The 13,593-nt window shown below is 43.6% G+C and overlaps 1 protein-coding gene across 3 annotated transcripts in view; it reads left to right on the top strand.

The window, feature by feature from the left end:
* Window positions 1–11,613, top strand: part of LOC146805479 (interleukin-1 receptor type 1-like) — a 242,574-nt gene extending 230,961 nt beyond the window's left edge. For all 3 annotated transcript variants that reach the window (XM_085622740.1, XM_085622742.1, XM_085622741.1), the window contains 2 exons: window positions 8,916–9,083; window positions 10,046–11,613. In XM_085622740.1, coding sequence (XP_085478866.1) covers window positions 8,916–9,083; window positions 10,046–10,404 — 527 coding nt within the window. In that variant the 3' untranslated portion in view covers window positions 10,405–11,613. The remainder of the gene's footprint in view (window positions 1–8,915; window positions 9,084–10,045) is intronic.
* The last annotated feature ends 1,980 nt before the right edge of the window (window positions 11,614–13,593 follow it).

Genomic DNA, 13,593 nt, shown 5'->3' with positions numbered 1-13,593 from the left:
TCGCGGGGAGTACGCATCTAGTGCATAGAGAAACATGGTCTGGAATGCCCATGACGATCCATTGTAACTATACGGCAGCACTAGATAAGGAATACCCTTATTAATGGTATGTGGCATTAAACCACACACCCAGCAATTGGTTGTATTCATGACTAGTTGGTGTTGGTGCAGGAGCTGAATAAACGAGTTATTCACAAATTCAGACCGTCTAGCTTGTTCATGGTCAGGCAGAGGGTGAAAAGAGTGTGAGGAGACAGTAGGAGGAGGTATAGGCTGTACAGTGGGAGCAATGGGCTCTTGAGAGGAGAAGAATACAAATCCTACAGTAAACACTACCATACTACATAATACAAACAGGCATAAAAATACAAAACGTTTGCTCCTCATTATTTTACATATTCTTGCTTTAAAGTTAATTTCCTCAGTGAGTCTCCATCTTAAACTCCATCCTCTAATCGTGCCGCTCGCGGCGGGTGAGTATCTTCTGCTAAGGAGTACGCCTGTCAGTCCAGGGAACGCCCTAGACCAACCAGAACCGTCGACCTAACGTCTTCAGCCTGTACCCCAAAGTCTTGGCACCGCGACCCTGCGGCTGAACCCGGATGGTGGTTCGAAAAACAAAAAAATCAAGAAAGTCCTTCAGATGGGAGAGCTCTGGTTATCAAAAAATAAAAAGGTAAAAGAAAAAGAATGTTTTTGTCCATGGGCCTTGGTCTTAGATTGTAATGAAAACGGCCAGGTACTGTTTGATCTTGGAACAAGAGTTCAGGCTCTGTGGTGTCCAATCGAATTGACGGTGGCACAGCTTCTTGCAAAATATCGTCACTCTCCTGTGCTGAAGTTGTGCCTTTTATGCGTGCATCACTGAACGGCACAAAACGAGGTACAGTGTCTGTTTCAGAGTCAGCGATACCCTCCTGGACCCACTGGTCATACGGCAGAGGCAAAGGGATCCTCTTCACGTGGGCGCCGTGGATCCAGTTCCTTTTCCCCTTTACTCGAACAGCTGATCTTGTAGACAGTAGCATGAGATGAGGGCCAATCCAGCGGGGCTCATCGTTGGTTTTCCGCTGGAAGTTTTTGATGAGCACCCACGTGCCAGGGTCAATGGGGTGTCCTGGAGCCTCAGAGGCCGGGGGGAGAATATCGTGCACCTGTTGGTGTAAAACACGCAGTTTAACCGTCAAATCATACAAGTAATCAAGCAGTACTGGGTGTTCGATTTCACTGAATTTCGTTTGTCTTGGCACACCCCATACATTGGCCGGGCGGCCAAAAACGACCTCGTAGGGACTAAGTCCCACCCGTGAATGCACAGTCATTCTAGTGGACAGGAGTGCTAGAGGCAGAGCGTCAGGCCATTTAAGACCTGAGCTCGCTTGGATTTTGGCCAGTTTGAGTTTTAGAGCGCCATTGTAGCGCTCCACTAATCCAGCTGATTGGGGGTGATTTGCAGCGTGAAATTTCTGCCTTATACCTAGTCCCTCACACACATTCTTCATCACTTGGCCCACAAACTCACTCCCATTATCACTCCACACCATTCTTGGCATTCCAAAACTAGGGAAAAATTCCTTCACAAGGGCTTTGGCTGTGGATAGAGCAGTGTTATCTTTTAGAGGATAGGCCTCTATCCATTTTGAGAAAGCGCAAACAACCACCAATACATATTTCAGGTTGTTGCATCTTTCCATGTGGATAAAATCCAACTGCAAAACTTCAAATGGATGTGATGGAGGCGCAAAATGACCAGCTGGAGTTGGGGTTCCCCTACCAGGGTTGTACTTCAAGCATACCATACAATTCTTGACCACATTCTCTGCACACTTAGGAATTCCAGTATTCTGCCAAACTGGAGCCAACAACTTACAGATTCCTTTCGTACTGATGTGTGCCATTCCATGTGCCATAGTAACCACTGGGAGCACATATGCATCAGGTAACAACCATCGCCTATGTTCTGACAAATCAATCCAACAACCATTCTCATCCAACTTACCCATACTTTCTCTCCACTTGCTTAACTCTTTCTCTGTGGCTTCAGCTTGAAGGGACTTTACACTCTCTATTGTGTTTTCACACATTCCAACATCACCAACCCATCTGGCAGGGCCTGCAACATACATTTGAGTCTTTACATCTTTTGCGGTTTCTTTCGCGACTTCATCAGCAAATGCATTACCACGACCAACCTCATCAGTGATTTTCTTGTGCGCACTGCATTTCATAATCGCAACTTGCAACGGTAGGGTCAGCGACTCAAGGAGATCATTCACCAACTTGCCATTCTGAATCTTAGCTCCATGCGAAGTCAGGAACCCACGTTCCTTCCACAATCGCCCAAAACTATGAGCCACGCCAAAGGCGTATTGGCTATCCGTATATATGTTCACTTTTATTCCTTCAGACAACACGCATGCTCTCGTAAGGGCAATCAATTCTGCTGCTTGAGCCGAATTCTGTGGCACACGCGCAGTTTCCACAACCGTGTGCAAAGTCGTGATAGCATATGCAGCAGTCGTATCACCATTTGGAAGCTTAAAACACGAACCATCCACCCATAAGGTACCATCACACTCAGTCAGGGGAGTATCTTTAAGATCTACTCTCCCTTTCGTCTCTTCTTCTGTTCTGAACAGACAATCATGTTGCTCAATCTCATCTAGGTCTGCTGGAATTGGCAATAATGTAGCTGGATTCAACGTGTTGTATCTCTTTGTGTATGTGATTTGCTAACAGTGTCAGCTCATAACCAGATAATCGCGCACTAGTTAAGTGTTGTGTCTTGGTCCTGTTTAACAATGTGTCCACAGCATGTGGAACCATGACAATCAATGTATTATCCATTACTAGGCCGGCAGACTGTCGAATAGACATAGCTGCAGCGGCTGTGGCTCTCAGACAACTTGGCAATGCCCTTGCTACAGGGTCCAAGGTTGATAAAGTATGCGCATGGACGCGGTCTGTCACCAAAAGGCTGTGTTAACACTGATAATGCGCAACCATCTTTCTCATGAACATACAATGTAAAAGGCTTGCTGTAGTCAGGGGTACCCAACACAGGAGCTGAACACAATGCATTACGCAATTCCACAAAACTCTTCTGACACTCTTCAGACCATGGAATAGGATTCGGTGTGTCTTTGCATGTTAATGCTAACAAAGGTTTTGTCAACAAGGAAAAATTGGGAATCCAATGCCTACAGTATGAAGTAATGCCCAAGAAAGCACGCACTTCTCTCTGTGTTCTTGGCAATCTCAACTGTGCAATGGCTTGAATTCTTTCTGGGGTCAGTTTCCTTCCCTCCTTCGATAAGAGATGACCTAAGTAGGTCACTTCTTGTCGACAATATTGCAGCTTTGAGAGAGACACTTTGTGATGGAAGGCAGACAAATGACGCAACAATGACAAGGTAGCGTTTTTGCAAATCTTTTCAGTGTCCGCGGCGATTAGTAAATAGTCGACGTACTGAATGAGGATAGCGCCACTAGGTAAAACCAGTGCATCAAGCTGCGCTTTTAAAGCCGGACTGTATATTGATGGACTCTCACAGTAGCCCTGGGGAGCGCGTTTAAAGCGGAAGCTGCGACCTCCTAAACTAAAGCCAAAAATGTCTCTGCTCTCCTCTGCAATTGGGATGCTAAAGAAAGCATTCTTTAGATCGATCACTGAGAACCATGCAGCGGAGGCTGGAATCATGGTTAACAAGGCAGTTCTATCCGGGACAACTGGAAACTGTGGTACAACAATCTTATTAACCTCTCTAAGATCAATCACAAATCTGTAAACAGGTGGCTGTGAAGGGTCCGTTCGTTTTAAGACAGGTAAAACAGGACTATTGCAAACGTTGCCTCTTGTCTCTTCAATTACACCCTTTTTAATCAAATCGTTGACAATTTCTAACAACGCTTTCTGACCTTCATTGGAGATCTTATACTGGGGAATACGTGGCAATCTGACATTGGCCTTTAAAGTTACCACATATGGCGGTATTTCCAAGAGACCCACATCATTGGGCCCAGTAGCCCAAAGGACATCCGGAAGGGATGACAATTCAGGTGGCATTGCATTTTTAGACAAATACATTGGGGAAATCACTTTCTTACCTAATGTAAGTTGTACTCCTGAGGGAGAACAATACAGCGTGGCATGCAATCTTTTTAGCAAATCTAAGCCTAGTAAATTTTCACCACAACCTGTTAGGATGAGGGGTGCTTTTAGCTCACAAGGTCCAACAGAAAGTGACATAGGACTAGACATCGGGTTCCTAACTGGGGCGCCAGAAAAACCTACTGAGACATTCATTTCGCCAGACAAAGGCGCGCCAGGGAGTTTTGAATGCATGATTGAACTCTTTGCAGCACCAGTATCCAGCAGAAAGGGCTCCGTTACATTTGCTGTAGTTACTTTAACATAAGGTCCGCTCTGATCCACTGGCACTGAAACAACTCCCTTTCTCTGTCTACGGCTGTCCTAGTAATCCTCATCTTCTACATTGTCGTCTTTCGCATAATAATCATTATTGTAGTACTGAGCTGTATTACCAGTCGCATTGGCTTGCTGATCAAAGCTATTTATGGTATTTTGTGGCGGAAGAGGACGCGCGTTCTGGAGAACATTTCCACGCCCTCTGCCTCTAGGAGCTTGCTGACCACCTCTACCTCTTGCGCCATACGCATTACTGTTACGCTGCATTAATTTAGGGCAACTATATTTAAAATGACCTTCCTCTTTGCAATATGAACATTGGTTGGGACCTACAGGGATTCGTGGTTGATAATACCCATTCATTTGCTGACTATTCTGAAACTGTTGGGGTTGCTGATCGATACCTTGTGTTTGCCTATAATTATTCTGTCCTCCACGTGGCGGATAAGCCTGCTGCAAAAGGACCTTTGTCTTTAGTTCTTTCGTTTTCTTATCTGTTCTATTCTTCTCATCTTTGTCTCTATTCTCATAATACTGTACAGTAGCCAGTATTTGCGCTGAAGAGGAAACAGCCCAAGAACTTTCTGAGTCTTTTAATTTCTTACACAACTCGGGAAGTAGATTCTGCACAAATTTATCAACAAATAACCGTTGGCCACCTTCAGTGCTCATGTCTTGACCACTGTGGTCCATAAACGTTTCTTCAAACCTGGTGAAGAAATCGGACACTGTCTCATCTTTCTTCTGCTTGCATGCGGATAGTTTGTCCCAATTTACGCGCATCGCGGGCATTATGGTCTTCATGTATGTAATAATTCGACCAGGGAGTTCTGCCACTAAAGGGTCAGGCTTTGCGCCACCAACTTGTCTAGCGTCTGCAGCAACGATATTAGCCCATGTATCACCCAATTCTGCAGCGTGATCTACATTACGAATGGATCCCCATAAAGGCTGCGGAACCACATTCCCAAACAGCATATCTATGTCAGACAGATTCATTACACAAGATTCTGCAGTTTGTGACCACTCCTTATAATATCCTGCAGGGTTTTTACGGGGATCAGGCAATGTCTGTTTAAGTGCTAACACCTCAGATCGCTTCCATGGGACGTGTACCCAAACACGCTGAAAATGTGCTGGAGCGGCAGCAATACCTTGAGCGGCATCAGCCGCAACGGCTTCCTTCCATACCGGAGGGACTTCTCTCATGGGGTATTGTCGCGCTTTTCCCTTTCTCCCCACAGGGAAATCTGGTTCAAACAACGACTGTTGACAATCCTCATTCCTCAAGGATAATAAGATCGCAACTGCTCTATTGACATCTGGGCCCACAATCGTACCTTTTCCAAAATCGAACCTCACTCGACACAACTCCTGCGGGCTTGGATCTCTACCATGATCATCCAATTCCTCAGAGGATTTCACACATTTTTTCAAACACATACCTCTGTTTTGGGGCATCCCATTGATGAAAAACGTCAACTGATTCCACATCATAGTGATGAAAAAATAATCCACCTATGCGCCATATGATCTAATGTCTTTTTCTCTTCAGGTTCAGGCAGCTGACTGCGCAATTGCTTACGCTGTATGGCAGGAGTCGCACTAGATGGCCCAAAGAGAGGCGACATTAGACTAGTAACTACATTAGCTAGTCGTCGTGCTGAAGGAGAAGTTGAGGCGAAAACTGGGGGGATAGACCGAGGGAAGAAAAACTGATTCAGATACAGCTACCGGGGTAGTGCAAGAAGGAGCGCCAGAGGAGGCCGCTGGCGTGCCAGGCAAAGTCGCAGGAAGCGCAGGGGCAACAGGTAGCAAAACTGGCGGCCCTTGAGAGGGCTGCACTGCAGGGATAGGAGCCAGCTGAGGAGGAGCTGGCGGCTGCGGGAAGACTTGCGGCATATTTACTGGAGGCTGCACATTTACAAGCTGTGGAGGTGCGGTGGCATTTTGCGCATATGGGGGTGGCGAACTTAACAAATGGGACATTAGGGAATCTTTCTCATTCTCTTTTGTCTCATCTTGCACAAGGGGTGACAAAACAGGGTAACATTTATCAATCCCTAGTTTGCGCTGTCTATGTAACTGTTCCTTCATTTGTTCCTCCTCATGATCTTTAAATTGCACAGCTGCTTGCATCACTGACATACCTCTCTCTCTTATTTCTCTTTGCTAGCTTAATTTCCTTCTGTTTGGCTTCCTTTCGCCATAGGTGGAAAGAATCAAACATCGCCGGCCGGGCTTTCTTTTTAAACAATTGAACCTCCAAATTATCTAAGATATCTGTATCGAAACTACCATTTTGGGGCCATTTTAAAACACCGTCCTTTCTGGTGTATCGGATCCATATTTCATTATATGCAATGGGGCCCACGCCATGTTTTACATAAAGCTCATAAGTTGGAGTTCCAATTGGAGGAACCGGACATGAATCCTCTAACTGGAAATCCCTTCCACAACCCAAACAAAACAATCTACAAAATACACTAGAACCAGGCATCTTCGCTCACTAGTCTAGTTTCAAACGTCAAAGGATTATCGAATACGATAGTCTCGTGAATACACGAGTCCTCTGGCTTTGGGACTTGCAAGCACCAAATCAAAATGATCCCGAAGGATACCAAATTCAAACTAGGAGACGCTCCACTTATACTTAACTGAATATTGATGATCGATGGCGTCACCAGAAGACTCTCTCGATTGTTTCACTCTACCAAAAAATCGTCAAGGGTCCAAAACAGGGCGATTAATCAGGGCAGCAGTCCTTCGTAGCCATCGGGACGCGGAGAACCTCGCAGAAAAGACTTTCGGACCACGTCGACATGCAGGGGTCGATGAAGTGGCGGCCTTCCTCCAGAATTTCCACACGAAGCTCCTCACGAACCTCTGGCTTGGACCGGTTCCGCTGAAATCGCGCCGAGTTGGGCGCCAACTGAAGTACTGGGTATTTTAAGCCCAGCGGTGCAGGGAACACACCCTATGACTTCGGGGTTCTTCCTGTTTCAGACCTATAGAAACAGAGTCTTCTGGGTGAAGTCAAAGATCAGTTTATTGGCTGCAGACCAATTACAGGTATCCTAGAAGTACAACAGCGTGTATGTTCTCAGGAGACTGCTGAAAATCACAGACGGGCTTCTTCTTAAATACAGAATATCCTGCCTCAGGCATACATTCCTTAGTTTACGATATGGCCATTACATGTATACATTTCAAACGAAAAGGCAGAGTCATGATGACCATCCCACATTCCAGTTAAGCCAGCCCGCAATTATTTACACAGCAAGGCTCAGATCCCACATCAGATATCGATAGGCCCCAATAAACATGAGCATCTCCTGTTTGGAAAACAAGCCATAAAGCAGGAACAGTCAGGTGAGAAAGAGATTAGCTGGAGGCTCGTGTAGGATGAAAAGACTTTATGGTGTGTCAAGCCCTGATGCTAATCACAGGTGGCCAGAGGACGGGTAACTCGTGAGACCAGTTTGACCTGGGGCAGCGGGGCCAAGCTGCCCAGGTCACAAAAGTCAAAGAAAGGCACATGTGCTCTAAGAGGCCCGTTTTCGCTTCATGCTATATAGCCTATGTGAGGGCAACCATAAGATGGCCACCGCTCTAAAATGGAACCCACGTAGTGATGTATAATAGCGTATACACAGTGCATTCATAGCTAAAACGTTACACAAAGCACTTGTACATACCGCATTAACCATTCGCGGTTCACTAATACCGGGATAGAGAAGGGGTAGGGCCCTGCCTCCTACGCGGTCCCAAATTCTAAAGTACGACACAGTGATACTCTGTTCACTATACCATTTCAATTTAGTAATCCATTGCTCTATTTAATTTTTTACTTATTTATTGGAAGTCTATACCGTCTGTGTTTAGGCAGCAACGTTTTTCCTTTGTTTCTACTTTTATTCATTTCATTTAGTTTCTACTTTTATTCATTTCATTTAGTTTGCATTTAATTATTGAATTTGTGTTTGTGTCTTATTGTGGATCAGTGAGTGGGAGAATGTACGATGAGTTGAGTGCCTAAACTCACTGGAGACTGAAGACACTTTGTTATAAACTAGGTCTGCCAATGCAAATTTATTGATCTTGTACAGCTTCCCATTGTTCTAAGTTATGTTTGTGCTTTATTTAACCCCTTGTGCATTACAGTGGGCTTGTGCGCACGACGGCCGGGAGCCGTCGTAATCCCGCTCACCGTTTATTTCTCCAGCACAGCGCAGGAAATAAACTCGCACAAAAGGGGTTAAAAAAGAAATAAAAAATTTGGGTTTGAAAGAGGAGAGCAGCAAGTGTTATAAAAATATGAAGGGCATTAACGTTAAACGTAGGTCATAAACTTGATGAAAACGTCTGACTTTTCTAGCAAAATATGAGACTGAACAATGACTTGTAACTAAAACATAGCTTAAATATAGTCTATGTATCCTTTTGTTTGTTGTGGTTTTAAATAACATTACCCATTCTTTTTCAGCTTCAGATGGGAAGATTTACGATGCCTATGTTATGTTTCCTAAGGGCAGTGAATATCACCAAGTTTACACCGTTGACCTATTTGTACAGAAAGCGTTGCCTGAGGTTCTGGAGAAACAGTGCAGATATAAATTATTTATTTTTGGGCGGGATGACATGCCGGGAGAAGGTACACCTTATTCTACATAGTAACAAAAACGATTTGCATGTTCTGTTGTCCCTATTCATTCCCTACCCTTGTAAAACTTTACATTGTCTTTGCTTTTTTGTTTGCTCCAAATCGTTCTTTTAACTTTGGTTGCGTTAGTATGTGGGTGATGTCAATGTATTGTAGTGTACTGTGCCTTTTGCCTAATGCGCGGGCACAGTGTTGAACAAATCCTTGATACAGTAAACCTACATTCATTCAGTGGTCAGGCTTATCATTGGAAATTGGCTTATAAGGGATTATTTGCTCAGCTACTTAGTCCCCATATGCCAAATTATGTTAACACCCTCAGAGGGAGTACTTTTTAGGTATTCACTAAGCCTGTTTAAGTTCCCCACCGCCATCCTCTCCCTGTCTGTTTGCAGAAAGGTAAAGAATGTCCCCTGTTTATCATGTGGGCATAGGGAATGGGGTTTCTCAAGAGACTGACATTTGACTTGTGGAGAAAGTGCAGGAAAATATGAGAGTTGTATTATCCTTTCCAACTTAATGAATTTAAAAATAACAGACTAGTGACCAGCATAGACTAATTTCTGTGCTTCCAAACTTGTGCTTGCTTTTGTAAACAGAGCCAAACTTTGTAGGTGGAATATAGACACCAAGGATCTGGCCGTGGACTCGCATCCATAATATATTGTATGCATGTAAATGGTCGTAGTGAATACTCCAGGTAGACACGTTTTTATCATGACTTGTTCCCTAGTCCTAATGTTTGAACACAGTAGATATTCTACTGAGAAAATAAAGTGCTTAATTTCTTTTATTTTTTGTCATTAGAGTGATGTGCTTTACCAAGAAGATGTATTTAAATTTCATTGTGATAATATCACCAATTATCTCATAATTAATTCCAGAAATGAGTTGATTTGTAGTTTTTTTTTGTGCCTGTTTTACAATTTTTCTTTTGGCCTTACCATTTACAGCTGTGGCGGATGTTATCGATGAAGCAGTAAAAAAGAGCAGAAGGCTGATACTGATTCTAACCAGAGAGACGTCGCACAAAGACTTCCTGTATAATGAATTTGAACAGTGCATCGCTCTTCACGACTCACTACTGTGCAACAAGACTCAAATCATTTTAATAGAATTGGAGAAAATAGACTACTCCAATGTGCCAGAATCTGTGAAATACATCAAAGGAAATAGGGGGACAATCTCGTGGAAAGGAGATTTCACAAGCAAGACCCTTTCCCCAAACACAAGATTTTGGAAGAGGGTCAGATACCGGATGCCACCAGCATCTCACTCTTCAGGAGAATCACCTTTTATTCTTGCTGTCTAAGGAGGCCGACAAAATGTAACAGTTGTTTCTAGGCCACCAAGATGGAGCATTGTGTGCCTCCAAATTTTTACGTTTTAATTTCACAGCAGATCTTAGTGTTTGTGATGGTGGATGTGGGAAAACTTTGACACCGAAATGGATCAGATTACAATCGGCATGCTACTGTTTGTACTCTCTTGTAATTGGAGCAAATGTGTTGTTTTACCCTGTGGTTACACTTTATAACATGATGCACAAAACTTAGTAGTGTCAGCATATTTTTGAACCAGAAAAGTATGGTATATTAGTGAATTTATGGAGCCCACCATCTCCCTTGGGTGTCATTGCACTGCATTAGAATTACATGTTTGTATGCATGTCCAACTGTTTATCTGTGGAAACTCTAACATTTGCACTTCGTCATGCAAATACCTGTTTTAATTCAGAAGTGTAAGTGTTAGATTTAGTTTAGACTCATAGCATCAGCCCAAACACAGTTGCAGTTAGCGCAGGCACGTTTTGCAAACCATGTAAAGCTGTGCAAACAGGGGCCAAAAGATGCCTTTGCTTCAAGTACTGCGATATATATTTGCATGTTGTCCAGTCCAGATGTGTAATTTCTGAAATCTCAGATTGTCGCTGGATCCCCATAGATTTGTTTAAAAGCATCCATCAAAAGGCTATTCCATTAGACATCCAAAATGCCTAATACATCCGTTTGTGTCCTTCCACTATTACTCTCTAAAGAGTCCACTTGCTTTTAGGTCCAAGATTCACAGATTTGAAATGAATGTAATGGCGATTGAAGATGGTGCAAACATTTAAATCAATCAGGGTTGGTAAAGTGCAACTACTCACCGTGAGGGTCTCAATGTGCTGGGGGTGAGTAAGGGTGGCTCCATTGAGTGGTGTGGTCCTCTGAAGAGCCAGGTCTTGAGGTCCTTCCTGAACTGGGGCAGTGTGGGAGATTGCCGCAAGTGGAGGGGGATTAAACACTGAGGTATGGACATACATCAATGTACTGTTTGCAAGTGAGAATAATACAGCAGTGATGTTTTATCATGAACACCTAGTCCGTGATATCTGGCTAAAACAGCCACATCCAGGAATTCCATGTAAATAGTTGTGTATACTAAAGCATATTTTGCACATTTTATATTCAACAAATGTCCACTCCAGAAGATTAAAGAAAAGGAATTTACATTTTTGACAATAAATCCTCCATCTTCATTTTCTTCACGAGTTTCCATTAACTTCACCCCTAATTTGTGCTTTCAGAACAAACTGCTAACAAATTGCAGTACTGCTTATTGTGCCTGTCGAGTTTCTTTGTTTCGAACCCACTCAAGCACAGCTTTATTTGATTACTTTTAAACTCGAGATACATTTTTTCTCTTACTAATTAATTCACTTTTTACCATATTACGCCTGTTTGCCCTTTCCATTTGTCAATGCCCCAGTTTCACAGCACTACTACTGTGAATGTGATTATATATGATTATTTGTTTACCATCTACGTTGTCAATAGTGATAAAACGGTTATTGTCAGTTTTTAATGCGCTTTCTTGGATTGCTAACAAGCAATGAGTGAAGGCCTAGTAAGTGTACTTCTTTCTTTCTAAGAAAACATTTCCCTTACTCTACATGCATTTTGTGGTGACCAGCTTTCTATGAAAGCATTTTTTTTTTAAACAATGACACAGCCATTAGGTCCGACTTTAATTTGCTAACCTGACTAAACATTAAAACATAAATTCTGCAGTGAAAACATTGAAAAGATAATTGCTTCGTGTCCCCAGTGTATTGCCAGATAAAGAATTTAGTCTGTGATGATTGAGTGTGCTTGTGAGATGTAATATTGTCCCTCCTGCATAGCAGCGCAAGCGATTTAGGAGGCGGAATTAGACACCTAACATTCACAGGCACAAGGTGAGAGGAATACTTATGTGGGCGGAGTCAAAGAGCACTGCCAGCTTATAAAAAAGAATTAGTGACACGGTCTTGCATGCAAGTGTTCTGTCAAGCCAAAACTAAAAACCAGACCGCAGTCTTCTATTTACATTGAAGGTAATCTTGCTAGGGTGTATGAAGTCTAGGGATGGTGGTGGTTCTTGATGGGCAGTGCGCATAACTCCCCCACAAGGTACTGGAGCTCACTTACATCAGGATGGAAAGGGCCACTAGTAGTAGTTAGCTGCCGACTCCCTGTGTTAGTGCTGCGCTGTATCACAGCATGGTTATTTTGGAATCTCCTTTATGCAGTGGATTACAAAAGCCCTTCTGTGCTCATGCACCCGAGGGGGGAAAAAGTTGTTCCAGGGGAGCCGGTTGAGACCCTGTGTCCACTTCATGACTATTTTTGGGGAGTTGAGAAGCTGTTAAAGTACGTAGCAAAGTAAATGGGGGAGTGAAAGTAACCCTCATTCCACTGCAGGTTCAGGCCAGTGAGCTTGAGAATTCTGTAAGTTGCAGCAGCAAGTGAAGGAAAAAAAAATAATAATAATGAAGCAACATGTAATTTGACAATGATTTCATCTGCTAAATTTGCTACTTTTGGTTACTTGGACGTTACTCCCTGTTAGAAATGGGATCTTTAGTAGCCTAGGGCATGTCCCAAAGCCAGGCAGAAACCACCACTCTAGTCAAAATAAGGGAGTTACACTCCTAAAATAACCCCTGCTCACCCCCATGGTAGCTTGGCACGAGCAGTCAGGCTTATCTTAGAGGCAGTGTGTAAAGCATTTGCACATAACCAACAGTAATACAGTGTAAGCACTACAAAAGGACACCACACCAGTTAAAAAAAATCCAATATTTTTATATACTTAAGACAAGACTAAAAACCCACAATACAGTACCTAAAAATCCAGTTATCAAAATCCGCTTTATAAACAGTTCCTTGATGTCGCTATCTCCGTCCGGGGCGGTCATGGCGTCGTGAGCAAACAAATCCAAACAGTTCTGACTGCGGCGTTGCAGGCCAGCTACAGTGTCAGGAACACCCGCAAACAGTACCTTTTAGAAATGCAGGGCGTCTACCTTTCATTGAGCTTCCGAAAACACTGCGTCCGCAGGCGTCTGTTCCAGAGGTCGGTGCAGGAGTCATCGGGGCCCTCCAAGTCACACGCGTTGCAGGTTGATCTCCTCTCTGATGGAGTCAGGAGCGCTGGCGTCTGCAGCGTCGTGTGCTGCGGTGCAAAGTGCAGCGGT

The sequence above is a fragment of the Triturus cristatus genome, chromosome 8 (assembly GCF_964204655.1).
Source record: "Triturus cristatus chromosome 8, aTriCri1.1, whole genome shotgun sequence".
NCBI classification, from domain to species: domain Eukaryota; kingdom Metazoa; phylum Chordata; class Amphibia; order Caudata; family Salamandridae; genus Triturus; species Triturus cristatus.
This window is presented reverse-complemented; position numbering and strand designations above follow the sequence as displayed.